This window comes from Ranitomeya variabilis, chromosome 2, assembly GCF_051348905.1.
Source record: "Ranitomeya variabilis isolate aRanVar5 chromosome 2, aRanVar5.hap1, whole genome shotgun sequence".
Classification (NCBI taxonomy): Eukaryota; Metazoa; Chordata; class Amphibia; order Anura; family Dendrobatidae; genus Ranitomeya; species Ranitomeya variabilis.
In genome coordinates this window covers 469,687,570-469,712,980 of record NC_135233.1, presented here as the reverse complement: position 1 = coordinate 469,712,980, position 25,411 = coordinate 469,687,570, and the positions used below count along the sequence as shown (strand labels likewise).

General features: G+C 43.7%; 1 protein-coding gene across 2 annotated transcripts in view; it reads left to right on the top strand.

Annotated features, from left to right (window-relative positions):
• Positions 1-25,411, top strand: part of LOC143806789 (solute carrier family 22 member 6-B-like) — a 113,097-nt gene that overhangs the window by 28,850 nt on the left and 58,836 nt on the right. Inside the window, exons 2-4 of one of the 2 annotated variants that reach the window (XM_077287706.1) lie at positions 7,700-7,803; positions 16,957-17,111; positions 17,555-17,723. In XM_077287706.1, the coding sequence (XP_077143821.1) occupies positions 7,700-7,803; positions 16,957-17,111; positions 17,555-17,723 (428 nt within the window). The remainder of the gene's footprint in view (positions 1-7,699; positions 7,804-16,956; positions 17,112-17,554; positions 17,724-25,411) is intronic. The other variant, XM_077287707.1, reaches the window with a different exon arrangement.

Sequence of the window (25,411 nt, the reverse complement as noted above, 5' to 3'; positions counted from 1 at the left end):
AGCCACTTCAGAACTCTCAAGTGCTTTGTTTCCATCCATTTCTGGTGCTTCTTGAAGTAGGTTTGGGGTCATTGACCTGCTGGAAGACCCATGACCTAGGACGAAACCAAGCTTTCTGACACACACTGGGCACTACATTGTGCCACTGAATCCGTTGGTAATCTTCAGATTGCGTTGCACCTTTCATCAATTTTTCTCTGTCGTCCATGTCGAAGGAGATTAGCTACAGTGCCATGGGTTTGTAAACGTCTTTATTATGTTGCGCTGCATGGACAAAGGAGCTTTCAAGATCTCTGGAGATGGACTTGTAACCTTTGGATTGTTAATATTTTTCAACAATTTTGGTTCTCAAGTCCTCAGACTGTTCTCTTCTCCTGTTTATGTTCTCCATGCTTAGTGTGGCACACAGACACACACTGCAAAGATTGAGTCATTTTCTTACCTTTTTTATGTGGTTTCAGGTGTGATTTTCATATTGCCCACACCTGTTACTTGCCACAGGTGAGTTTGAACAAGCATCACATTCTTGAAACAAAGTTGTTTACCAACAATTATGGAAAGGTGCCAACAATTTTGTCCAGCCCATTTTTTTGTGAAATGATGTGCAATTTGCATTTTTTCTCTGTTTTTTTGTATTGTTCCAATAGGTTTCCTTGACCATGGCTTTGATTTATCCTAAGGAGCTTACCCCGTTGCATGGCTTACATATACACACATGGAGAAAATAATTAATTCCCTTTATTAGCCCCTTAATGACCACTGATACGCTTTTTAACGGTGGCAATTATGGGTACTTATGCCTCAGTCCCACTTTTTAACAGCGCTGAGAAATAAGTGCATAGCACCCACCAGCGTCGGAATTTCTCCGGAGTCTCAGCTACCAGGATTAGCTGAGACCCCAAAGAATATGATTCGGGTTGGTTTTACCGACCCTAGTGTTGCGATTGTCGTTATTAACGGAATAACGGTGACCTAAAAAAAAAAGTCTGATTTCCCATTTACTTTCCCAATCCTCTGATGTGATCGCACATCAGAGGAGAGAGAAATGGGGTCCCCCGATCCCCCCACGGTACCTCCGGTGTCCCTGGAACCCCCCCCGTGAAGTCCCCCGGGCCGCTGGCATCTTCTTCCTGGAAGAAACTGGCGGGCGCATGCGCAGTGCGCCCGCTGAGATCTGGCCTGTACCCGGCAACAATATGAATTTTTTCCTATTGGTTAATTTTGATCACTATGACAGACACAGTGATCAAAATAAAAAAAATAGTAAATCAACCCCCCCCTTTATTACCCCCTTAGTTACGTTAAAATAAAATTAAAAAATGTATTTATTTCATTTTTCCATTAGGGTTAGAGTTGGGCTAAAGTTAGGGTTGGGCTAAAGTTAGGGTTAGGATTGGGGTAGGGTTAGGGTTGGGGCTAGGGTTAGGGTTGTGTGAAAGTTAGGGTTGGGTTCAAGTTAGGGTTGGGCTAAAGTTAAGGTTGGGCTAGGGTTAGGGTTGTGGTTATTGTTGAGATTATGGTTAGGGTTGGGATTAGGGTTAGGTGTGTGCTAGGGTTAGGTTTGTCTTTAGGGTTTTGATTCCGGTCACCTGACCTCAGGTTCTTCAGCAGTACGGCAGTTGTCTGATTTGTGTGGTAGTTAAGCTGGCATCCGAATGAAGGACCTGTGGTAAACTGCTCCGGCGGCAGGACCTGCGATCAGTGATGTCACCAGATACAGAGACTGAGCCACTTCGGCTGAAGGACTTGAGGATATGTGACCGGAAGTGATGTTACCAGATACACAAACTGAGCCATTTTGGCTGAAGGACTTGAGGTCAGTTAACTGGAATTGATATCACCAGAGACACAGACTAAGCCACTTCAACTGAAGGACCTGAGGTCAGGTAATCCACAGAGAACGCGATGGAATGTGAGGACCTCTTAATCATCCCTTGATGGGATATGACATCAGATGCTATACTAACAGGGGACCTCCCACTGACTCCATGTAAGGATAATATGCACTGTGCATTGATGAGATCATTTATCTCTAGACAGGAGCACTGACATTACCAGGCAGCTAATCTGGTTTAACTTGCCACTGCAAGCACCCACATTTCTATCTTCTCACCCCTGATGAATCCCCTGATCAGGGGAAGAAACGCGTTGGGAGGCTACATGATTCATATGGGCTACCCTTAAATAGGTCTACACTTGGGTACTGCCCTTGTCAGGGTGGGAGTAAAGCAGGGGCACAACAAGGAGTAATACAGGGAATATTCCACTCTTACATTTCCTCGCTCCTCCTGCCATCCATTCCCCTTAAGGTTGGACAGATCTGAGAAGGGAATGAACAAGAACGTGTATGGGTGAGATCCAACCATTTTTTAAATAGAGCAATGTTAATCATGAGCACTTGCACTTTGGAAAAATTGTTTGTATGTCCGAGGTATACGTTGGCTGTTGTTTTTATATACCTGTTAAAGGTTAAGTTTTATAAGTACACTCCTGGCCATGCTATAATCCTATTGTACTTGATTGGTTAGGATTATGTGGATGAGATCACTAGCTGATCCTGTAGCTGAAATTCTGTTATATTGACCCCCCAAACTCACTTCAAGTGTGAGATGGTCCCTAAAAAAATGGTTTTGTAACTTTTGTTGGAAAAATGAGAAATCGCTGGACAACTTTTAACCCCTATAACGTCCTAACAAAAAAAATATGTTTCCACAATTGTGATGATGTAAAGTAGACATGTCTGAAATGTTATTTATTAACTATTTTGTGTGACACCACTCTCTGATTTAAGTGTACAAAGATTAAAATTTAAATTGCAAAATTTTCTAATTTTTTGCCAAATTTCTGTTTTTTTCATAAATAAATGCAAGATACAGTATATTGAAGAAATGTTAGCACTTACATGAAGTACAATATGTCACAAAAAAAATAATTTTAGAATCAGTGAGATACATTGAAATGTTCAAGAACTATAACTTCATAAAGTGACAGTGGTCATAATTGTAAAAATTGGTTTGGACATAAGTACCAAATTGGCTCCGTCACTAACAAGTTAAAGTAAGCAAAACCCACAATGGTCACTGAAATAAGTTGAAAGTGAAAAAAGTAATTTTTAATTTATATTTACTGAATATCAACTAATGAGAATTAGGCATTGCTAATGAATTGTGGTTCAACAGAAAAATGTAAAAAATACAAATTAATGAAAATGTCCTGAACAAACATGATGGTACAGCTAACTTAATATTTTTTCCACAACTTTTCAAGGTAAGCACTGCAGCAAATAATTTCTATAATTTTCAATAAGACTTCTGCACTTGTCCTCAGGTATTTTGGCCCACTTGTTTCAAGTTTGAAGGGAGCTTTCTCCAGACTGTAGGTTTCGGCTCCTTCTACAGATTTTCAATAAGATTTAGTTCAGGGTTCATAGAAGCCACTTCAGAATAGTTTGATGCTTTGCTCTTAGCCATTCTTGGATGTTGTTAGCTGTGTGTTTTGGGTCATTATTCTGCTAAAGGAAACTGGGACTCAGACCAAGCTTTTTTGACACTGCCTTTCTGAATGCCTTGATAGCCATGAGATTTCATTGTACCTTGCACAGATTCAAAACATTTTGTGCCAGATGCAGCAAAGCAGCTCCAACCATAACCAACCTGCCTCCATGTTTCACAGTATGTGCAATGTTCTTTACTTTATATGCTTCATCTTGCATTTGTGAACATAGAGCTGATGGTACTTGTCAAAAAGCGCCAGTTTTGTGCTATCTGTCCAAAGGATATTCTCCCAGAACATTAATAGCTTTTCAATATGCATTTTGCTTTATTCCAGTCTTGCTTTTTTATGATTTGCTTTCATTAGTGGTTTCCTCCATTGGTATTCTTTCAAGAAGTCCACTTTGGACAAGATAACGACTCTCATCTTACCTCTAATTCTGGGCTCTTTAGTTACCATTCATATTATCCATGTGTTCAATTTGACAGCAATTTTTCATTTTCCATGGAGGTCGGTTAAGGTACCTTCACACTAAACGATATCGCTAGCGATCCGTGACGTTGCAGCGTCCTGGCTAGCGATATCGTTGTGTTTGACACGCAGCAGCGATCAGGATCCTGCTGTGATATCGCTGGTCGTTGAACAAAGTTCAGAACTTTATTTGGTCGTCAGACCGGCGTGTTTGACACCAAAAGCAACGATACCAGCGATGTTTTACACTGGTAACCAGGGTAAACATCGGGTTACTAAGCGCAGGGCCGCGCTTAGTAACCCGATGTTTACCCTGGTTACCAGTGTAAAATGTAAAAAAAACAAACAGTACATACTCACCTTCGCGTCCCCCGGCGTCCGCTTCCCACACTGACTGAGCGCCGTAAAGTGAAAGTATAGCACAGCGGTGACGTCACCGCTCTGCTGTTAGGAAGCGGACGCCGGGGGGCGCGAATGTAAGTATGTACTGTTTGTTTTTTTACATTTTACGCTGGTAACCAGGGTAAACATCGGGTTACTAAGCGCGGCCCTGCGCTTAGTAACCCGATGTTTACATTGGTTACCCGGGGACCTCGGCATCGTTGGTCGCTGGAGAGCGGTCTGTGTGACAGCTCTCCAGCGATCAAACAGCGACGCTGCAGCGATCGGCATCGTTGTCGCTATCGCTGCAGTGTCGCTTAATGTGAAGGTACCTTTAGAGTCCCATACACATTAAACATCTGTAAAATGTGTGCAACTGTTGTAAAAGGACATCAAGCCTTTTGGAGAATGTATTATAGTCTTCACCTTTAACATGTTTGTCTATAATTTTCTTTAAATCTCCTGAGACAATTCTCTCCTCAGCTTTCTTTGCTTGATGTTCAATGTAGCACACACCATGATACCAAACAGCACAATGTCTACTTTTCACGCACAAATTAGGCAGACGGACTGATTACAAGTTTGTAGACACCTGTGATGCTAATTACTGGACACACCTTAGTTCAAATTTATTTTAGTGACTATTGTAGGTTTTTCTTATTTTAACAGAAGGGTAAGAACAATTTTATCCATGTGTGCAATGGGGTTCACTGGACTTCTGCACAGAGTCTGTCACTTTATCAGAAAAAATAAGGCAACAGTAAAGGAATTGTAATTACAAATAAGTTTCTATACACCTTTATTTTCCAAATCACTATTGTTTGTTTAGGAAGGTAATCACTATACAACTAAAATAACCACCATCTTGTTACACTGACAGAAACCAGTTTTAGATTGTTGATAATCACTGGTGCCTGTCAGAAGCTCATCCCCTGCACTGAGTAGAAAGATGCGTTCACTGTGGCTATTCTGATCTAATACTGGAGATATCAGACGTGCTGAGGTAAGAAGATGCTGCTCACACTGCTGTCCTCCCTGTCTATCTTATTCAATACCTGGAGATATCAGACGTGCTGAGGTAAGAAGATGCTGCTCACACTGCTGTCCTCCCTGTCTATCTGATCTAATACTGGAGATACCAGGGGTGCTGAGGTAAGAAGAGGCTGCTCACACTGCTGTCCACCCTGTGTATATATCTAATACTGGAGATACCAGGGGTGCTAAGGTAAGAAGAGGCTGCTCACACGGCTATACTCCCTGTCTATTTGATCTAATACTGGAGATACCAGGGGTGCTGAGGTAAAAAGAGACTTCTCTCACTGCTGTCCACCCTGTCTATCTGATCTAATACTGGAGATACCAGGGGTGCTGAGGTAAGAGGAGACTGCTCACACTGCTGTCCATCCTGTCTATCTGATCTAATATTGGAGATACCAGGGGTGCTGAGGTAAGAGGAGACTGCTCACATTGCTATCCATCCTGTCTATCTGATCAACTACTGGAGATACCAGGGGTGTTGAGGTAAGAAGAGGCTGTTCACATTGCTGTCCACCCTTTCTATCTAATCTAATACTGGAGATACCAGGGGTGCTGAGGTAAGAAGAGACTGCTCACACTGCTGTCAATCCTGTCTATCTGATCTAATACTGGAGATACCAGGGGTGCTGAGGTAAAAAGAAACTGCTCTTACTGCTGTCCACCCTGTCTATCTGATCTAATACTGGAGATACCAGGGATGCGGAGGTAAGAAGAGGCTGCTCTCACTGCTGTCCACCCTGTCTATCTGATCTAATACTGGAGATACCAGGGGTGCTGAGGTAAGAAGAGGCTGCTCACACTGCTGTTCACCCTGTCTATCTGATCTAATACTAGAGATACCAGGGGTGCTGAGGTAAGAAGAGGCTGCTCCCACTACAATTCACCATGTCTATCTGATCTAATACTGGAGATACCAGGGATGCGGAGGTAAGAAGAGGCGGCTCACACAGCTGTCCACTCTGTCTATCTGATCTAATACTGGAGATACCAGGAGTGCTGAGATAAGAAGATGCGGCTCACACTGCTGTCCACTCTGTCTATCTGATCTAATACTGGAGATACCAGGAGTGCTGAGATAAGAAGAGACTGCTCACACTCCTGTCCATTCTGTCTATCTGATCTAATACTGGAAATACCAGGGGTGCTGAGGTAAGAAGAGGCTGCTCACACTGCTTTCTACACCATTATCTGATCTCATACTGGAGATACTAGGGATGATAAGGTATGAAGAGGTCACTCACACTGCTGTTCATTCTATTTAGCTATGCTAATACTAGAGATACCAGGGATGCTGAGGTAAGAGGAGGATGCTCACATTGCTGTCCATCCTGTCTTATTGATCAAAAACTGGAGATATCAGGGGTGCTGAAATAAGAAGATGCTGCTCACACTGCTGTCCACCCTTTTTGGCTGATCTCATACTGAGGATGCCAGGGAGTTCAGATTAAGAAGAGGCTGCTCACACTGTTGTCCACCCTGGCTATCTGATCTAATACTGGAGATACCAGGGGTACTGAGGTTAGAAGAGGCTGCTCAGCTTCTCATCCAATCTGTCAGATCTTATACTGGGTATACCAGGGTGTTGCAATAAGAAGAGCTTGCTCACGCTGCTATCTAGCCTATTTATCTGATCTAATACTTTAGATACTAGGGGAGTTAAGGTAAGAAGAGGCTGTTCACCATGTTTTCCTTATCCAATACTAGAGATACCAGCGGTGCTGAGGTAAGATAAAGCTGCTTATACTACTGCCCACCGTCTTTCTGAATGACAGTATATGGTATAGATTATCTTCACATCACTGCAGAGCTTCCCTCTGCACATTCTCAGAAGTTCCTGGCTGAACATTCTAAGAAAGGTTTCTGTCATTGTAACAGGATGGAGGACATTTTAATTCTACCTAGACAAAACTATTCTGATTTACTAATTATAAGTATTTAGAATATTATTATATTTAGTCATATTTAATTTGTATGTATTTTTTTTTGCAGGAACATTTTTTTTAAAAAGGTTGTCTTGGACTAACATATTGATGAGCTATCCTTATGACATGTCATCAATGTGAGATTGATTGTGATCCAACACCTGGCTCCACCAAATATCAGCTCATATCTGCTCCCATATGTATAGAGCAAACACTGAACAATGTATGAAGCTGAGGCGTTCTACTCTGTACATTGCTAATATCCGCCAGCTGCCTGAGCAGATATTGACTGATCGATGGGGAGCCTAGCAACCCCTTTAAGGGAGAGTATGACATTTATGTAACAAAAGCTGGATACAACATCTTATACCATAATATTGTTTTATTTCTTACAGTGGGATTTGGTTTGTAATCAGAGGAGAATGAGGCAGCTTGCTCAGTCCATTTACATGTCGGGAGTCTTGGTTGGATCCATTGTATTTGGTGGTTTATCAGACAAGTAAGATTCATTTTACTGAAGCTTTTGATTTCCAGTTGCCTGATTCTACATGTCACTTCAGCAATGTATTTTCAAATATGTTCTTTACAATGGAAGACAATTCACAAAAGTAATCTTTAATGTTATGTTACGATTCCCAGGATGTTGTCCCACACAACCCCTCCAGTTCTCATCAATAGCGTTCCCTGGGTTTGGGTTTAGTTCTTCCCAATCCATCTTGACTCCTCTAAGGGCTGACATCTCTTACAGTCCCAGCAGACTCACCAAAGCTGACCTTTTCCCAATAATCAAATTATTTTTAAACCGCGTAGAAATTTCTTAACAATAGTGGGACTTTCACTAGATTTCACAATAGATACTGCATTTGTTATTAAATAGACCATTTAAGTCTGATGAGGCTGGTGTACTTATTTTGTAAAAAAAGAGAGAGAGCTCATGAGTCCAAGTGTATTCACTTTTCGCCCACCCAGCCTGATTGACAGCTGTAGCTTGTTCTGAGCAGTGTGAGATCTCAGCAGCAGGATGATGTACAGAAGTAGATGTACAGAAGCTGAGTTTAAACTTTTATGATGAATTCATCATAAAAGTTTAGTTAATAAAAAGAAATTGAAAGTGATTAGAGCATTACTGAAAAAAAAGTAGCAACAATTTTCAAAAAGAAGTTGCAAAACTTATGTAAATAAACCCAGAAAATATTACACAGAAGAAAATGTTACTATTCTTTAGGACTTTATTGCTGTAACGTGGATGATTGTAAGACTGGAGAGGCAATGTAATTTCACTTTGGAGCCATTCTAAACATTACGATTATTTATTCATAATGCGCCTACAATATCCACAGAACTATCAGGAAATAAAAAAGTTCAAACAAAATAAAAGACATTTTAGGCAATATTTTCCTAATCACCTGCAGCAAAGGAAGTAGACAACAGATTTGTGAATGAAAACAGATGAGATTTTATTTTAGCACAGCAAACTTTTCCACATAAGTGAATGGATCACTTAATATAAAAATAGAAAAATGAGTTTTATTTGGTGCTAAATCAGTTGTTGATCTTTACAGAGAGGGTCATTTCTGATTTTTATTTAGCAGTTTGAAAGAAAGTTGAAATCGCCACCATCTTACAAAACCAATTCTGACATTACATGAACCCCACCGCTGTTGTTTTTTTTTATCTCCTGGATGGCTAAATGCTTTATTGGTCATTATAGGCTACCATAGACTCTGTTGTAGAGCAAATACCAAGTAGGTACCAAAGTTATCGCTTTGCTATGCAACACTGTCAAATGTGTAGCTGCCACTACCAGATACTGCAGATTTGTCCCTATTTGAATGCTCCGCAGTACCCGGCGACTGATAGGCCATTAACAGAAAAGTAGGGGAACAACCATTTAATATAACTTGGAAGTGTGACTCATGAACTTAGGGACACATGAGAGATACGAGTGACTGATGATATCAAAGCTGTGCGAGAGGGACTTGGTAACTGAGAAAGATGAGCCACAAAAATGAGGAAAGTGCAAGACAAGCTACAACAGAATATTGCTGCCATTGACAGGTAATCATCAGAGATTGGGCTAGTGAGTGATATAGAGACTGTCTCAGAGTGATGGAGGTGCTGCTGATGAAATTGCCAGCAATCTGTTGCAAATGTTAGTAAACTGTAATAATTATCAGCAAGTTGTCTCAAGTTTAGACCTTAAGTCGCTATGCTCAAGTCAACATTTTTCCTCATGTAAGTCAAGCAAGCTCCATCAAATAGTACTTGTTTTTATTATGTACACCCCTCCTCACTTGTAAAGCGCCATGGAATAAATGGCGCTATAACAATAAATAATAATAATAATAATAAATAGGACTATATGTGTTGTGAATTCTGCTCTTGGGCTCCCTCCGGTGGTTGTTAGTGGTAGTGCAGTGGTCTCTGGATTGTAAGCCTGGGCAGGTGTTTCTGCCGATTGCAGCTCTATTAGGTATTTAGGGTTGTAGGATCCATCAATCCCTGCCAGTTGTCCATTGTATCTTGGAGGGATTGCATCTCTGTCTGGCTCCACTTGCCCTGCTGTCATTTCAGCTAAGATAAGTGTCTGGTTTTTGTTCTCTGTAGCACGCATGCAGTGTGCTTTTATGTGAAGTGCAATCTATTGTGTTTTTGTCCAGCTTAGACTTTGTTTGGATTTTTCTGTCATGCTGGATTCTTTGGAGATGCAGATATACATCCTATGTCTTTAGTTAGATGTAGTAGACAGTATATTCTGCTGTGGATTTTTCTAGAGTTTTAATACTGACCGCTTAGTACTCTGTCCTATCCTTTTCTATTTTAGCTAGAAGTGCCTCTTTTCTAAACTCTGTCTTTTCTGCCTGTGTACGTATTTCCTCTTAAACTCACAGTCAATATTTGTGGGGGGCTGCCTATCCTTTGGGGCTCTGCTCTGAGGCAAGATAGGATTTCCCATTTCCATCTTTAGGGGTATTTAGTCCTCCGGTTGTGTCGAGGTGTCTAGGCCATGTTAGGTACATCCCACGGCTACTTCTAGTTGCAGTGTCAGTATTAGGACTGCGGTCAGTACAGGTACCACCTACTCCAGAGATAGTCACATGCGGCTCCAGGGTCACCGGATCATAACAGTACAACTGGCCAACAATGAGTTAAATGCATCTCAGAAGAAGGGAAGAAAAGTGCTGAGCCATTTTTTTTTCTGTAGTCTGTTTTGTCTTTCCTTCCCTCTTTTCCTCTGGGTGACTGAAGAGCTGTGTGCTAGCATGGATGTTCAGGGATTAGCTTCTCGTGTAGACCAACTGGCTGCTAGGGTACAGGGTATTTCCGATTATATTGTTCAGACTCCGGTTTTTGAGCCTAGGATTCCTACTCCTGATTTATTTTTTGGGGACAGGTCTAAATTTTTGAGTTTTAAAAATAACTGTAAACTGTTTTTTGCTCTGAAACCTCGTTCTTCTGGTGATCCCATTCAGCAGGTTAAAATTGTCATCTCCCTGCTGCGTGGCGATCCTCAGGATTGGGCATTTTCCCTGGAATCTGGGAATCCTGCCTTGCTTAATGTAGAAGCCTTTTTTCAGGCTCTAGGGTTATTGTATGATGAACCAAATTCTGTGGATCATGCTGAGAAGATCTTGTTGACCCTGTTTCAGGCTCAAGAAGCGGCAGAATTGTATTGTCAGAAATTTAGAAAATGGTCTGTGCTGACTAAGTGGAATGAGGATGCTTTGGCGGCTATTTTCAGAAAGGGTCTTTCTGAATCTGTTAAAGATGTTATGGTGGGGTTTCCCACGCCTATTGGTCTGAGCGATTCTATGTCTCTGGCCATTCAGATTGATCGGCGCCTGCGTGAGCGCAGAGCTGTGCACGCTGTGGCGTTGTCCTCAGAGCAGATACCTGAGCCTATGCAGGGCGATAGGATTCTGTCTGGAGCGGAACAACGGGGATTCAGACATCAGAATGGGTTGTGTTTCTACTGTGGTGATGCTTCTCATGTCATTTCGGTCTGCCCTAAGCGTACTAAGAGGATCGCTAGTTCAGTTACCATTGTTACCGTACAACCTAAATTTCTGTTATCTGTGACATTGATCTGCTCATTGTCGTCATTTTCTGTCATGGCGTTTGTAGATTCTGGCGCCGCTTTGAACTTAATGGACTTTGAATTTGCTAGACGTTGTGGTTTCCCCTTGCAGTCTTTGGAGAACCCTATTCCTTTAAGGGGCATTGATGCTACACCTTTGGCTAAAAATAAACCCCAGTTTTGGACACAGGTGACCATGTGCATGGCGCCAGCCCATCGGGAGGATTGTCGCTTTCTGGTGTTGCATAATTTGCATGATGCTATTGTGCTGGGTTTTCCATGGTTGCAGGAACATAATCCGGTGTTGGATTGGATATCTATGTCTGTGACTAGTTGGGGTTGTCAGGGAGTTCATGGTGACGTTCCTTTGATGTCAATCTCCTCTTCCCCCTCTTCTGAAATTCCAGAGTTCTTGTCTGATTTTCAGGATGTGTTCGATGAGCCCAAGTCCAGTTCCCTTCCACCGCATAGGGACTGTGATTGTGCTATTGACTTGATTCCAGGTTGTAAGTTTCCTAAGGGCCGACTTTTCAACCTGTCTGTGCCTGAACATACCGCCATGTGGAGTTATATTAAGGAGTCTTTGGAGAAAGGGCATATTCGGCCATCTTCTTCACCATTGGGAGCGGGATTTCTTTTTGTTGCCAAGAAGGATGGCTCCTTGAGACCCTGTATTGATTATCGCCTCTTGAATAAGATCACGGTCAAATTTCAATACCCTTTGCCTTTGCTTTCCGATTTGTTTGCTAGGATTAAGGGGGCTAGTTGGTTTACTAAGATTGACCTTCGAGGGGCATATAATCTTGTTCGTATTAAGCAGGGTGACGAATGGAAAACTGCGTTTAATACGCCCGAGGGCCATTTTGAATACCTTGTGATGCCTTTCGGGCTCTCTAATGCTCCATCTGTTTTTCAGTCCTTCATGCCTGATATCTTCCGGAATTATCTTGATAAATTCATGATTGTATATTTGGATGACATTTTGATTTTTTCTGATGATTGGGAGTCTCATGTGAAGCAGGTCAGGATGGTATTTCAGATCCTTCGTGATAATGCTTTATTTGTGAAGGGGTCTAAGTGTCTCTTTGGAGTGCAGAAGGTTTCTTTTTTGGGCTTCATTTTTTCTCCCTCATCTATAGAGATGGATCCGGTTAAGGTTCAGGCCATTCATGATTGGATTCAGCCCACATCCGTGAAGAGTCTTAAGAAATTTTTGGGCTTTGCTAATTTTTATCGCCGTTTCATTGCTAACTTCTCCAGTGTGGTTAAACCCCTGACCGATTTGACGAAAAAGGGCGCTGATGTGACGAATTGGTCCTCTGCGGCTGTCTCTGCCTTTCAGGAGCTTAAACGCCGATTTACTTCTGCCCCGGTGTTGCGTCAGCCAGATGTTTCTCTTCCATTTCAGGTTGAGGTTGACGCTTCTGAGATTGGGGCAGGGGCCGTTTTGTCTCAGAGGAATTCTGATGGTTCCTTGATGAGGCCATGTGCCTTCTTTTCCCGAAAGTTTTCGCCTGCTGAACGTAATTATGATGTCGGCAATCGGGAATTGTTGGCTATGAAGTGGGCGTTCGAGGAATGGCGACATTGGCTTGAGGGAGCCAAGCACCGTATTGTGGTCTTGACTGATCATAAAAATCTGATTTACCTCGAGTCTGCCAAGCGGCTGAATCCAAGACAGGCTAGATGGTCTTTGTTTTTCTCCCGTTTTGATTTCGTGGTCTCGTATCTTCTGGGTTCTAAGAATATTAAGGCTGATGCCCTCTCTAGGAGCTTTTTGCCTGATTCTCCGGAGGTCCTTGAACCGGTCGGCATTCTAAAGGAAGGGGAGGTCCTTTCTGCCATTTCCCCTTATTTACGGCGGGTTCTTCAGGAATTTCAGGCTGACAAACCTGACCGCTGTCCAGTGGGGAAACTGTTAGTTCCTGATAAATGGACTAGCAGAGTGATTTCGGAGGTTCATTGTTTTGTGTTGGCTGGTCATCCTGGTATTTTTGGTACCAGAGATTTGGTTGGTAGGTCTTTTTGGTGGCCTTCTTTGTCGCGGGATGTGCGTTCTTTTGTGCAGTCCTGTGGGACTTGTGCGCGGGCTAAGCCTTGTTGTTCCCGCGCTAGTGGGTTGCTTTTGCCTTTGCCGGTCCCCGAGAGGCCTTCGACGCATATTTCTATGGATTTTATTTCAGACCTTCCGGTTTCCCAGAGGATGTCGGTTATCTGGGTGGTTTGTGACCGGTTTTCTAAGATGGTTCATTTGGTGCCTTTGCCTAAGTTGCCTTCCTCTTCTGATTTGGTTCTATTGTTTTTTCAGCATGTGGTTCGTTTGCATGGTATTCCGGAGAATATTGTGTCCAACAGAGGTTCCCAGTTTGTTTCTAGGTTTTGGCGTGCCTTTTGTGCTAGGCTGGGCATTGATTTGTCTTTTTCTTCCGCATTTCATCCTCAGACAAAAGGCCAAACCGAGCGAACTAATCAGACTTTGGAAACTTATTTGAGATGCTTTGTGTCTGCTGATCAGGATGATTGGGTGGCTTTCTTGCCATTGGCCGAGTTTGCCCTTAATAATCGGGCTAGTTCGGCTACCTTGGTTTCGCCCTTCTTTTGTAATTTTGGTTTTCATCCTCGTTTTTCTTCAGGGCAGGCTGAGCCTTCTGATTGTCCTGGTGTGGATTCTGTGGTTGACAGGTTGCAGCAAATTTGGGCTCATGTGGTGGACAATTTGGTGTTGTCTCAGGAGGAGGTGCAACGTTTTGCTAATCGTCGTCGGTGTGTTGTTTCCCGGCTTCGGGTTGGGGACTTGGTCTGGTTGTCTTCCCGTCATGTTCCTATGAAGGTTTCTTCCCCTAAGTTTAAGCCTCGGTTTATTGGTCCTTATAGGATTTCTGAGATTATCAATCCGGTGTCTTTTCGTTTGGCCCTTCCGGCATCTTTTGCCATCCATAATGTTTTCCATAGATCTTTATTGCGGAAATATGTGACGCCCGTTCTTCCCTCTGTTGATCCTCCAGCTCCTGTGTTGGTTGATGGGGAGTTGGAGTATGTGGTTGAGAAGATTTTGGATTCTCATTTTTCGAGACGGAAGCTTCAGTACCTTGTCAAATGGAAGGGTTACGGCCAGGAGGATAATTCTTGGGTTTTTGCCTCTGATGTCCATGCTGCTGATTTGGTTCGGGCCTTTCATCTGGCTCGTCCTGATCGGCCTGGGGGCTCTGGGGAGGGTTCGGTGACCCCTCTTCAAGGGGGGGTACTGTTGTGAATTCTGCTCTTGGGCTCCCTCCGGTGGTTGTTAGTGGTAGTGCAGTGGTCTCTGGATTGTAAGCCTGGGCAGGTGTTTCTGCTTATTGCAGCTCTATTAGGTATTTAGGGTTGTAGGATCCATCAATCCCTGCCAGTTGTCCATTGTATCTTGGAGGGATTGCATCTCTGTCTGGCTCCACTTGCCCTGCTGTCATTTCAGCTAAGATAAGTGTCTGTTTTTTGTTCTCTGTAGCACGCATGCAGTGTGCTTTTATGTGCAGTGCAATCTATTGTGTTTTTGTCCAGCTTAGACTTTGTTTGGATTTTTCTGTCATGCTGGATTCTTTGGAGATGCAGATATACATCCTATGTCTTTAGTTAGATGTAGTAGATAGTATATTCTGCTGTGGATTTTTCTAGAGTTTTAATTCTGACCGCTTAGTACTCTGTCCTATCCTTTTCTATTTTAGCTAGAAGTGCCTCTTTTCTAAACTCTGTCTTTTCTGCCTGTGTATGTATTTCCTCTTAAACTCACAGTCAATATTTGTGGGGGGCTGCCTATCCTTTGGGGCTCTGCTCTGAGGCAAGATAGGATTTCCCATTTCCATCTTTAGGGGTATTTAGTCCTCCAGCTGTGTCGAGATGTCTAGGCCATGTTAGGTACATCCCACGGCTACTTCTAGTATTAGGACTGCGGTCAGTACAGGTACCACCTACTCCAGAGATAGTCACATGCGGCTCCAGGGTCACCGGATCATAACATATATGCCACCAAATTCTTCAACTGACTTCTGTGCATCCCAGGATCAGAATCACAATCACTAATTGCCACTACATTGTATAATATTTAAAGTGGCTTACCATCCTACGTATCTTCATATAACAATGTTCTGCTTTCCCCACACAAAACAATCCAAACCAACCCCTTTACAAGTACTCAAGACTTTCTCCCCAGGTTAATACAAGTATCTAAACTACTGATCTGTTGTGTTAGTCAGCAGTAAGACATGAGCAGCCCTGTTAGCACTTAGTCATAAGCCTGGGTTCACATGTTGTGGCCACGTTTTTTTCTCATGATGTGGCTCAAATCCCGTGACAACATGTAAGTTTGTGAGATTTTCAAATAGAGTGCAGCTATACTTGAAGGACTTAAAAAGACTTGAATTTACCTTTTTAGTGCAAGATACCATAGAACACTGTTAGTGGGTTTCTGGAAATTGTGCCTTGATGGGTCATTGCTTTGGCACAGGAGGGAGGGCTACATAATATTAGTTATCTGACTTTAATGTCATGGTTAATTAGTGCATGTATATAGTTAAAGTGCCCATGTCATTTCGGGTACCTTTTTAGAATGAGCTGTCATGTGTGTTCAAATGATAAATAATACTATTATTGGTCATTATATGACATGCATCCTACTTTTTCAACAATTAGCCCCTCTATAGGCTATGTGTCTAACTTTCAGTTGTCTCTGAGCTAGTGGGTGAAAACTAGTTGCTATGATGTCTCCTGTTTAGTGATGGGCATATCGATTTGTGGAACTCCGGTCCATTGGTCGATCAGTAGTCTCTGGCCACTGGATGGGAGCTCTGCGAATCTCTTATTTCCGAGATTCCTGGTGTTGCTTTTGACTGGGCAATCTGGCACGACATCATCATTGTGGCATGATACACAGATGATTCCATGCCAGCCTGGCTAATTAAAGTTACATCAAAGATCACAGAAGTTAAGAAATTCACATAGCACCTATCCAGTGGCTAGAGGCTACTGATCTGGATGGTTGACCAGAGTCCCAAAAATTGATACACCCATTCCTTTTCCTATGTGCAGGGTATAAAGAGATGAATTCCTGCTCTTTTTTCTCTGAACCACAAATACGGAAGCAGCAATAGCAGCATGGAGGACATTATCCAGCAGTGATGAGCTGTGATGAGCTGTGTGGCTGTGAATCCAGCACTTACGTGAAATAAATAAGCCGAATGCTGCAATTGCTTCTTCATTCTACACTCTTGATAGAATTGAATTAAAGGTTGTAAATTAACACCTCTCTGTGCTGGCAATGTGATTTGCTTTAAGCAATAAAGATCTGAGCTGTTTTTCTTTTTCAAAGTGAATAATTAGTTTGTTTGCCAAAAAGGGGAGCAAGAGGCTACTAAGTGTAAAGAAGGAGATTTCTCTGACAAATTAGAAAGTTTCTTATGTTCACTCGGATTATAAATTTATGCAAAATTTGTTGAAATGACAGTGACCATTTAAGAATTTTAGAGTCTCATACATACCAGGATATGACCCTCCAAATGTGCACATATTCTAAAATATTATCCCTATTTGTTATCCAAGGTTTGGGCGCAGACCATTGCATATTTGGTCAAACCTTCAGATGTTTGTGGCTGGAATTTGTGCAGCTTTTGCTCCTAACTACGTTGCATACTGTGTCTTTCGCTTCCTGACTGGGACATCTCTCTCTGGGATTGTTCTCAATTCCTACTCTCTAAGCAAGTATAAAAATCCAACGATCCGTGATTAAAATTAAATTTACACAAACAATGTAGAATACAACATAAAGGAACTTGCGATTCAATTAATTTTGAATGGGTGAATAAATAGCAATGTGTGATGTGTGTTTGTCAGATACTGTAATTTTTTTAATCTAATGTTTGCTATTAAAATCAAGTAGCATTTAAAGAGTCAATAAGCTTAGAATTTTTGTAGATTATGTCTCAAAGTGATTTCTGAGGCATTGTGATTGGATATGACATCTTTGTAGATACTGTGATTCCAAATATGACATTATGCTATATAAAGTCGTTGCTGATAATTTCCCGATGCAATATCTAAAGATTAATTTTAATGGTGTTAAATATCATAGGAATTTCAAGATGTGAATTGGCTTTTACTAAAAATTATCTAAAATTATCTATGCTCTCTCCGTATATAGTTGTGGAATGGATTCCCACCGAGAGTCGGGCTATTACCAGTACAGTCAGTGGGTACTGTTACACAACTGGCCAGCTGGTGCTGGTGGGTCTGGCATTTCTGATTAAAGACTGGCGTATGCTGCAGCTGGCTGCATCCCTTCCTTTCTTTATCTTCTTTTTATATTCATGGTAATGTATACTTTTTTTTAGTTTAATAGTTATCTTCCATTTTAACATCACTAAATGAATAAACAGGTCTACAATTTTTTTAATATAATTTATGCTTTAACCCCTTTACCCCCAAGGGTGGTTTGCACGTTAATGCCCAGGCCAATTTTTACTATTCTGACCACTGTCCCTTTATGAGGTTCGAACTCTGGAACGCTTCAACGGATCCCAGTGATTCTGATATAATGTACTTCATGATAGTGGTAAAATTTCTTTGATATTACGTGCGTTTATTTGTGAAAAAAACGGAAATTTGGCGAAAATTTTGAAAATTTCGCAATTTTCCAGCTTTGAATTTTTATGCAATTAAATCACAGAGATATGTCACACAAAATACTTAATAAGTAACATTTCCCACATGTCTACTTTACATCAGCACAATTTTGGAACCAAAATTTTTTTTGTTAGGGAGTTATAAGGGTTAAAAGTTGACCAGCAATTTCTCATTTTTACAACAACATTTTTTTTTAGGGACCACATCTCATTTGAAGTCATTTTGAGGGGTCTATATGATAGAAAATACCCAAGTGTGGCACCATTCTAAAAACTGCACCCCTCAAGGTGCTCAAAACCACATTCAAGAAGTTTATTAACCCTTCAGGTGTTTCACAGGAATTTTTGGAATGTTTAAATCAAAATGAACATTTAACTTTTTTTCACAAAAAATTTACTTCAGCTCCAATTTGTTTTATTTTACCAAGGGTAACAGGAAAAAATGGACCCCAAAAGTTGTACAATTTGTACTGAGTATGGCGATACCCCATATGTGGGGGTAAACCACTGTTTGGGCGCATGGCAGAGCTCAGAAGCGAAGGAGCGCCATTTGACTTTTCAATGCAAAATTGACTGGAATTTAAGGAACTCATCTAGATGTGTTATGAGAGCTTTGAACCCCCAAGTGTTTCACTACAGTTTATAACGCAGAGCCGTGAAAATAAAAATTATTTTTTTCCCACAAAAATTATTTTTTAGCCCCCAGTTTTGCATTTTCCCAAGGGTAACAGGAGAAATTCGACCCAAAAGTTGTTGTCCAATTTGTCCTGAGTACGCTGATACCCCATATGTGGGGGGGGGAACCACCGTTTGGGCACATGGGAGAGCTCGGAAGGGAAGGAGCGCCATTTGGAATGCAGACTTAGATGGAATGGTCTGCAGGCGTCACATTGCGTTTACAGAGCCCCTAATGTACCTAAACAGTAGAAACCCCCCACAAGTGACCCCATATTGGAAACTAGACCCCCAAGGAACTTATCTAGATGTGTTGTGAGAACTTTGAACCCCCAACTGTTTCACTACAGTTTATAACGCAGAGCCGTGAAAATAAAAAATCCTTTTTTTTACACAAAAATTATTTTTTAGCCCCCAGTTTTGTATTTTTCCAAGGGTAACAGTTTAAATTGGACCCCAAAAGTTGTTGTCCAATTTGTCCTGAGTACGCTGATACCCCATGTGTGGGGGAGAACCACCGTTTGAGCGCATGGCAGAGCTCGGAAGGGAAGGAGTGCCATTTGGAATGCAAACTTAGATGGATTGGTCTGCAGGCGTCACATTGCGTTTGCAGAGCCCCTAATGTACCTAAACAGTGGAAACCCCCCACAAGTGACCCCATATTGGAAACTAGACCCCCCAAGGAACTTATCTAGATGTGTTGTGAGAACTTTGAACCCCCAAGTGTTTCACTACAATTTATAATGCAGAGCCGTGAAAATAAAAAATCTTTTTTTTCCACAAAATTTATTTTTTAGCCCCCAGTTTTGTATTTTCCCAAAGGTAGCAGGAGAAATTGGACCCCAAAAGTTGTTGTCCAATGTGTCCTGAGTACGCTGATACCCCATATGTTTTGGTAAACCCCTGTTTGGGCACACGGGAAAGCTCGGAAGGGAAGGAGCACTGTTTTACTTTTTCAACGCAGAATTGGCTGGAATTGAGATCAGATGCCATGTCGCGTTTGGAGAGCCCCTGATGTGCCTAAACAGTGGAAACCCCCCAATTATAACTGAAACCCTAATCCAAACACACCCCTAACCCTAATCCGAACGGTAACCCTAACCACACCCCTAACCCTGACACATCCCTAGCCCTAATTCCAACCCTATTCCCAACTGTAAATGTAATCCAAACCCTAACCCTAACTTTAGCCAAAACCCTAACCCTAACTTTAGCCCTAACCCTAACTGCAGCCTTAACCTTAGCCCCAACCCTAACCCCAGCCCTAACCCTAGCCCTAACCCTAGCCCTAACCCTAGCCTTAACCATAGCCCTAGCCTAGACCTAACCCTAGCCCTAACCCTAGCCCTACCCCTAACCCTAGCTCTAACCCTAACCCTAACCCTAGCCCTAACCCTAATGGGAAAATGGAAATACATTTTTTTAATTTTTCCCTAACTAAGGGGGTGATGAAGGGGGTGTTTGATTTACTTTTATAGCGGGTTTTTTAGCAGATTTTTATGATTGGCAGCCGTCACACTAACAGATGCTTTTTATTGCAAAAATTATTTTTTGCGTTACCACATTTTGAGAGCTATAATTGTTCCATCTTTTGGTTCACAGAGTCATGTGAGGTCTTGTTTTTTGCGGGATGAGTTGACGTTTTTATTCGTAACATCTACGGGCACGTGACATTTCTTGATCGCTTTTTATTCTGATTTTTGTGAGGCAGAATGACCAAAAACCAGCTATTCATGAATTTCTTTTGGGAGGGGAGGGGGGGTTTATGCCGTTCCGCGTTTGGTAAAATGGATTTTTTATGTTTTGGCGCTTTTATATGATAAAAACTATTTTATAGAAAAAATAATTATTTTTGCATCGCTTTATTCTGAGGACTATAACTTTTTTATTTTTTCGCTGATGATGCTGTATGGCAGCTCGTTTTTTGTGGGACAAGATGACATTTTCAGCGGTACCATGGTTATTTATATCCGTCTTTTTGATCACGTGTTATTCCACTTTTTGTTTGGCAGTATGATAATAAAGCGTTGCTTTTTGCCTCGGTTTGTTTTTTTTTACGTTGTTCACTGAAGGGGTTAACTAGTGGGACAGTTTTATAGGTCAGGTCATTACTGATGCGGCGATACTAAATATGTGTACTTTTATTGTTTTTTTATTTAGATAAAGAAACGTATTTATGGGAACTATATTTAGTATAGTATTTTTAGGAATTTTTTTTAATTTTTTTAACACATGTGAATATTTTTTTTTTTACATCGCGTTGCTCCGGGGGTCTCAGGGAAGCATGCAGGGAGCCTCCTCCCTGCGCAATGCTTCCCTACACCGCCGGGACACTGCGATCATGTTTGATCGCAGTGTGCTGGGGGTTAATGTGCCGGGGGTGGTCCGTGACCGCTCCTGGCACATAGTGCCGGATGTCAGCTGCGATAGTCAGCTGACACCCGGCCGCGATCGGCCGTGCTCCTCCCGTGAGCGCGTCCGATTGCTATGATGTACTATCCCATCGGTGGTCATACGGGTCCCCCCACCTCAACAGGATAGTACGTCTAATGTTAGAAAGGGGTTAAGATCTTACTTTCAGTGGATTGGTTTGTCTTGGAATTGGAGTTTTCTTCTTTACATCCATAGGCTATAAACCCATACACACTTATTCTTATAGACCCTTCTCGATCCCCCTATATATTGCTTGTGCTCCCATAATCAGTAGCCTTTTTCAATGTAGTATTAGTCTTTTCACTTTTATAACATGCTTAAAGGAGCTGTTCCATGTACAAAGTATACTTTAATTAATATATCTTGGAATAATAAGAAGTTCCACAATTGAATATGTTTAACCCCTTAATGACAGTCAATACGTCTTTTAACTGACCTGAGATATAAGAGAATAGCGTGCCCATACAGGTGACAATCCAGCAGCTGTCGGCTGTACACTATAGCTGACAACTTGCTGCATTAGTCACGAGCAGTGTTTGTGCAGCGCCCCAGAGTCCTGGTTCGTTGCAGTACTGATGCTCCGCCGCTAAGGGGGGGCTATGGTACGTCTGATGGCACTGAAGGAGTTCACCTGACCAGGTATCACAGACACCAATACACTTCACAGTCTGGCCTCCAGGGGGAGCTAAGGGTGCTATGTATTAGGCCACTCCTCACAATCTGGTAAAACTGGGGGTTGGATAGGAAGTTAGTTAGAAGCTGACTGGGTTGGAACCAGGCAACATCCTGTGGCAGAGGGTGTTGCAGGGGAAGATTCAGGGGGGTCCCTGTCAGGGGTGGGATCCTGACAGAGGCCTAGCGAACAGAGAGAACGTTACGGGACCGCGCCTGCACTTCATCGCGGCGGTACCCCAAGAAAGGACAAGAAGCGAGGTTTATTGTGCTGAGTGAGAAACAAGATCAACGCAACAAGGAGAAACACCAGTAGGAGTCGTGCTGTAAGACGAGGCAACATCCTGCTGAGGCACGTAGCCGGTGGCCGGAACGCCGAGGAAGTATTGAGCTCCAGGCCTTACTTCGAACCTACGGCAGGACAGTCAGTTATAGGCGGGCTGTCTCACTCAAATCACCTAAGAAGACATAGGGGGCAACATTTGGAGAGGGGCGACTCTAGGGTCCCGGAAGACCTCCGAGCCTACCCATCATACGGGTGCGTCCTAGCCATATCATCTGGGGGACGAAGCAGAACATCATAATCGAGTTGTGAGGGAACTTCAGAAACAGACACAACAGTTGTGGGGACTATCCCATAAGCACAGCAGGGGAGGACCACAACACACAAGCGCTAGAAGGTAGGCACAGATTTCCACCTGCAAAGGGAACTCTGGAGGTGCCATTGGACCGGCCGGACTTGCGCAGCCTGGTTAACCGTATTCCGGACTGAGGATCCTAAAGCCTTCAGTAAAGAGGTAAAGAGACTGCAACCTGGTGTCCTCGTTATTTACTGCGACCTGCACCACATCATAACATCATCACCATACCTCCACCTTCATTGTACGCCCCTCAGCAGGGTCACGGACCGGGTCTAGCCACCGTGACAACTCCAGAACAGAGACTCAGAGGCCCGGTACCGGGTACCCCTCGGCCCTGCGGCAGTGGGGGCGCTACAACTTGGCGTCACGAACAGGATCTACTTAAGCCTGAAGAATCAGGTCATGTGTGCCTTGGAACTGTGATTTATTATACTTGGACTGTGACTTATTGCTTAGACTGTGTATTGTCATTTGCCGCCAAAACCAGCCGCCATTACAGCGCAGGAGGAGAAGAGGGGCGTGGAGTAGGCGTGGACCAGCTGAAGAGCGCGTAAGACAATGGCCGCCCAGTCTAAATATTTCTGTACCTTGAGGACGTGTCCGTCAGCAGCCAAGATCCGCCTCCTGATTCTCAATGGTGGGCGGAGGCAGAGAAAACGAAACCGCCCACGAAGGAGAGAGCGGGAAAAAGACCAGGAAGCGACTCACGTGGAGGACGCCATGACCAGTTGCTCAGACCAGGAATGCGGGGTCGGAGCCGAGGACTCCCCCAGCCACCCGGACGAGCACAGTGGTCAGCTCTCCGCGATTGGGACCGGCCTTCTACAGATTGAAATGGAAGGCCTGATCGAACAACTCCTCCAGCTGCGGATGGAGGTGCCGGTGGAGGACCTTCCAACATCTGACCCTGCGTCGCTGCCGGAACTCCAGCCGACGTTCCCATCGACCATACCGCCAGCGGAGCCGACCAAGGAGCAGGGGCCTACACCGACTGGTGAGTCCGCCGACCCTGTCCCGCTGGCTGAGGGTCTGTTGATAGGCCCCGTCGCGGCACCCCCTCTCCCTGGGACCCATAGACTCCAGCACCTGTTACCATGGGAGGAGGCAACGGGTATGGAACACTTCTTGAAAGTCCCGATTCCACCAACTACCCTGCTGTGTGAGGTCCATGCGGAGCGCACAGTGTGCCGCTGGGTGAACCCAGGATCCAACCTCATGGGGTTCCCCGGGGTGGAGACACAGGAAGGGGAGATGGTGCAGGCCCTGAGCTGGGAGGAATACCAGGCCCAGCTGGAACAGCAGTGGGAGGAGAAGGAAAAGGCATACCAGGCCGGACTAGAGGCCTACCACCAAAAAGACTTGGCGGTCAAGGACCGGGCCCGCAAGGACCCCTGTTGTGAGCTCTGTTTTCAGGCTCCCTCTTGTGGTCACTGGTGGTATGGTGTGACTTTTGCTTTGGGCTCCCCCTGGTGGCTTTGTCTGTTATCCTGCTGGTCTCTGGCTATCAGCTGGTTCGTTATCCTCTGGGAGGTTCCTATAAAGCTCTGTTTTACTTCCACTTGTTGCCGGCTGTCGATGTAATCAGTGCTTCTCAGATTCCTTCTGACTACCTTGCTCCCAGTCCATCCAGGATAAGCTAAGTTTTGTTTGCTCATTTTTTGATCAGCAGTGTTTATCATGTTTTCTTGTCCAGCTTGCTAAAATGTAATGCCCTCGCTTGCTGGTTGCTCTAGTGGGCTGAGTTTCTCCCCACACACCGTTAGTTGGTGTGTGGGTTCTTGAAATCTCAGGATGGATATTTTGTAAGGGTTTTTATTGATCGCATAGACCCCTGCTCTATTTTCTGCTTTCTAGTACTAGTGGGCCTCTTTTGCTGAATCTGATTTCATCCCTATGTATGTGCCTTCTTCTTACTTCACCGTTAATATTTGTTGGGGGCTTCTATATCTTTGGGGATTATTTCTCTGGAGGCAAGCGAGGTCTTTCTTTCTCTTTAGGGGTAGCTAGTTCCTCAGGCTGGCTCGAGACGTCTAGGAATTTTTTAGGCACGTTCACCGGCTGCCTCTAGTTGTGTTGGATAGGTTTAGTTTTGCGATCAGTCCAGTTACCATCTCCCTAGAGCTCGTCCTTGGTTTATTCACTTGCTGGTCTATTTGTGATCCTCAGCCATTAAGGATCATAACAGACCCCACTGCTCATCAGGCTCCGCGCAGGCAGGGCACCGTCGTCGCCTTCAAGCTCCGCGGAGGCTGGGGCTTTATAAAAGAGCCGGGCCTGTACCCCGAAGTCTTCGTCAACCGGCGCGATGTGGAGTCTCATCTCAGAGAGGGCCATCCAGACCGGGATCTCTACCCGGGGGACGAAGTCACTTACACCCGGCATTTTGGGGAAAAGGGGTGGTTTGCCCTGAATGTCCATAAGAAGCGAAACCCCGTGACACCCCCGACTAAGGTGCCGGTGAAGCTGTCCCCCGTAGCGAAGGTGCCCCCTTGTGGTCAGCCCACGATCATCACCAAGACCACCATGGTCACTCCAACGTGCACCATTGTCAAAACCACGACCTGCAGCATCGTCACCTCAACCACCGTCGTGGCCAAGGAGGCGCCTCCTCAGGTGGTTGGTGCCCCTGCTGCCCCTGAACTGAAGACAGTGGGTACGCAGACCCCCAGATGGGACAACGAACCCCCTTACGCAGTACCAGGCGGCAGGCAATATCCAAAGGGGTTGCCTCCGCCGGTGCTGCCTCCTGAGTGGTTCAAGTAAATGTCCTAATATTTTGAACCTGTAAATAGTTAACTGTTCATCCTTTTATGTGTTTCTTTGCTGCTACAACCCGACTAGGGTTAACTGTTAAAGGGATCCCTTTGTTTACCCGGGATCCCTTCTTCTGCTTTTGCTTTTGTTTTTCTCGTCTTATCATTGTTGAAAAGAACTGCTGGATCATGAACACTGCAT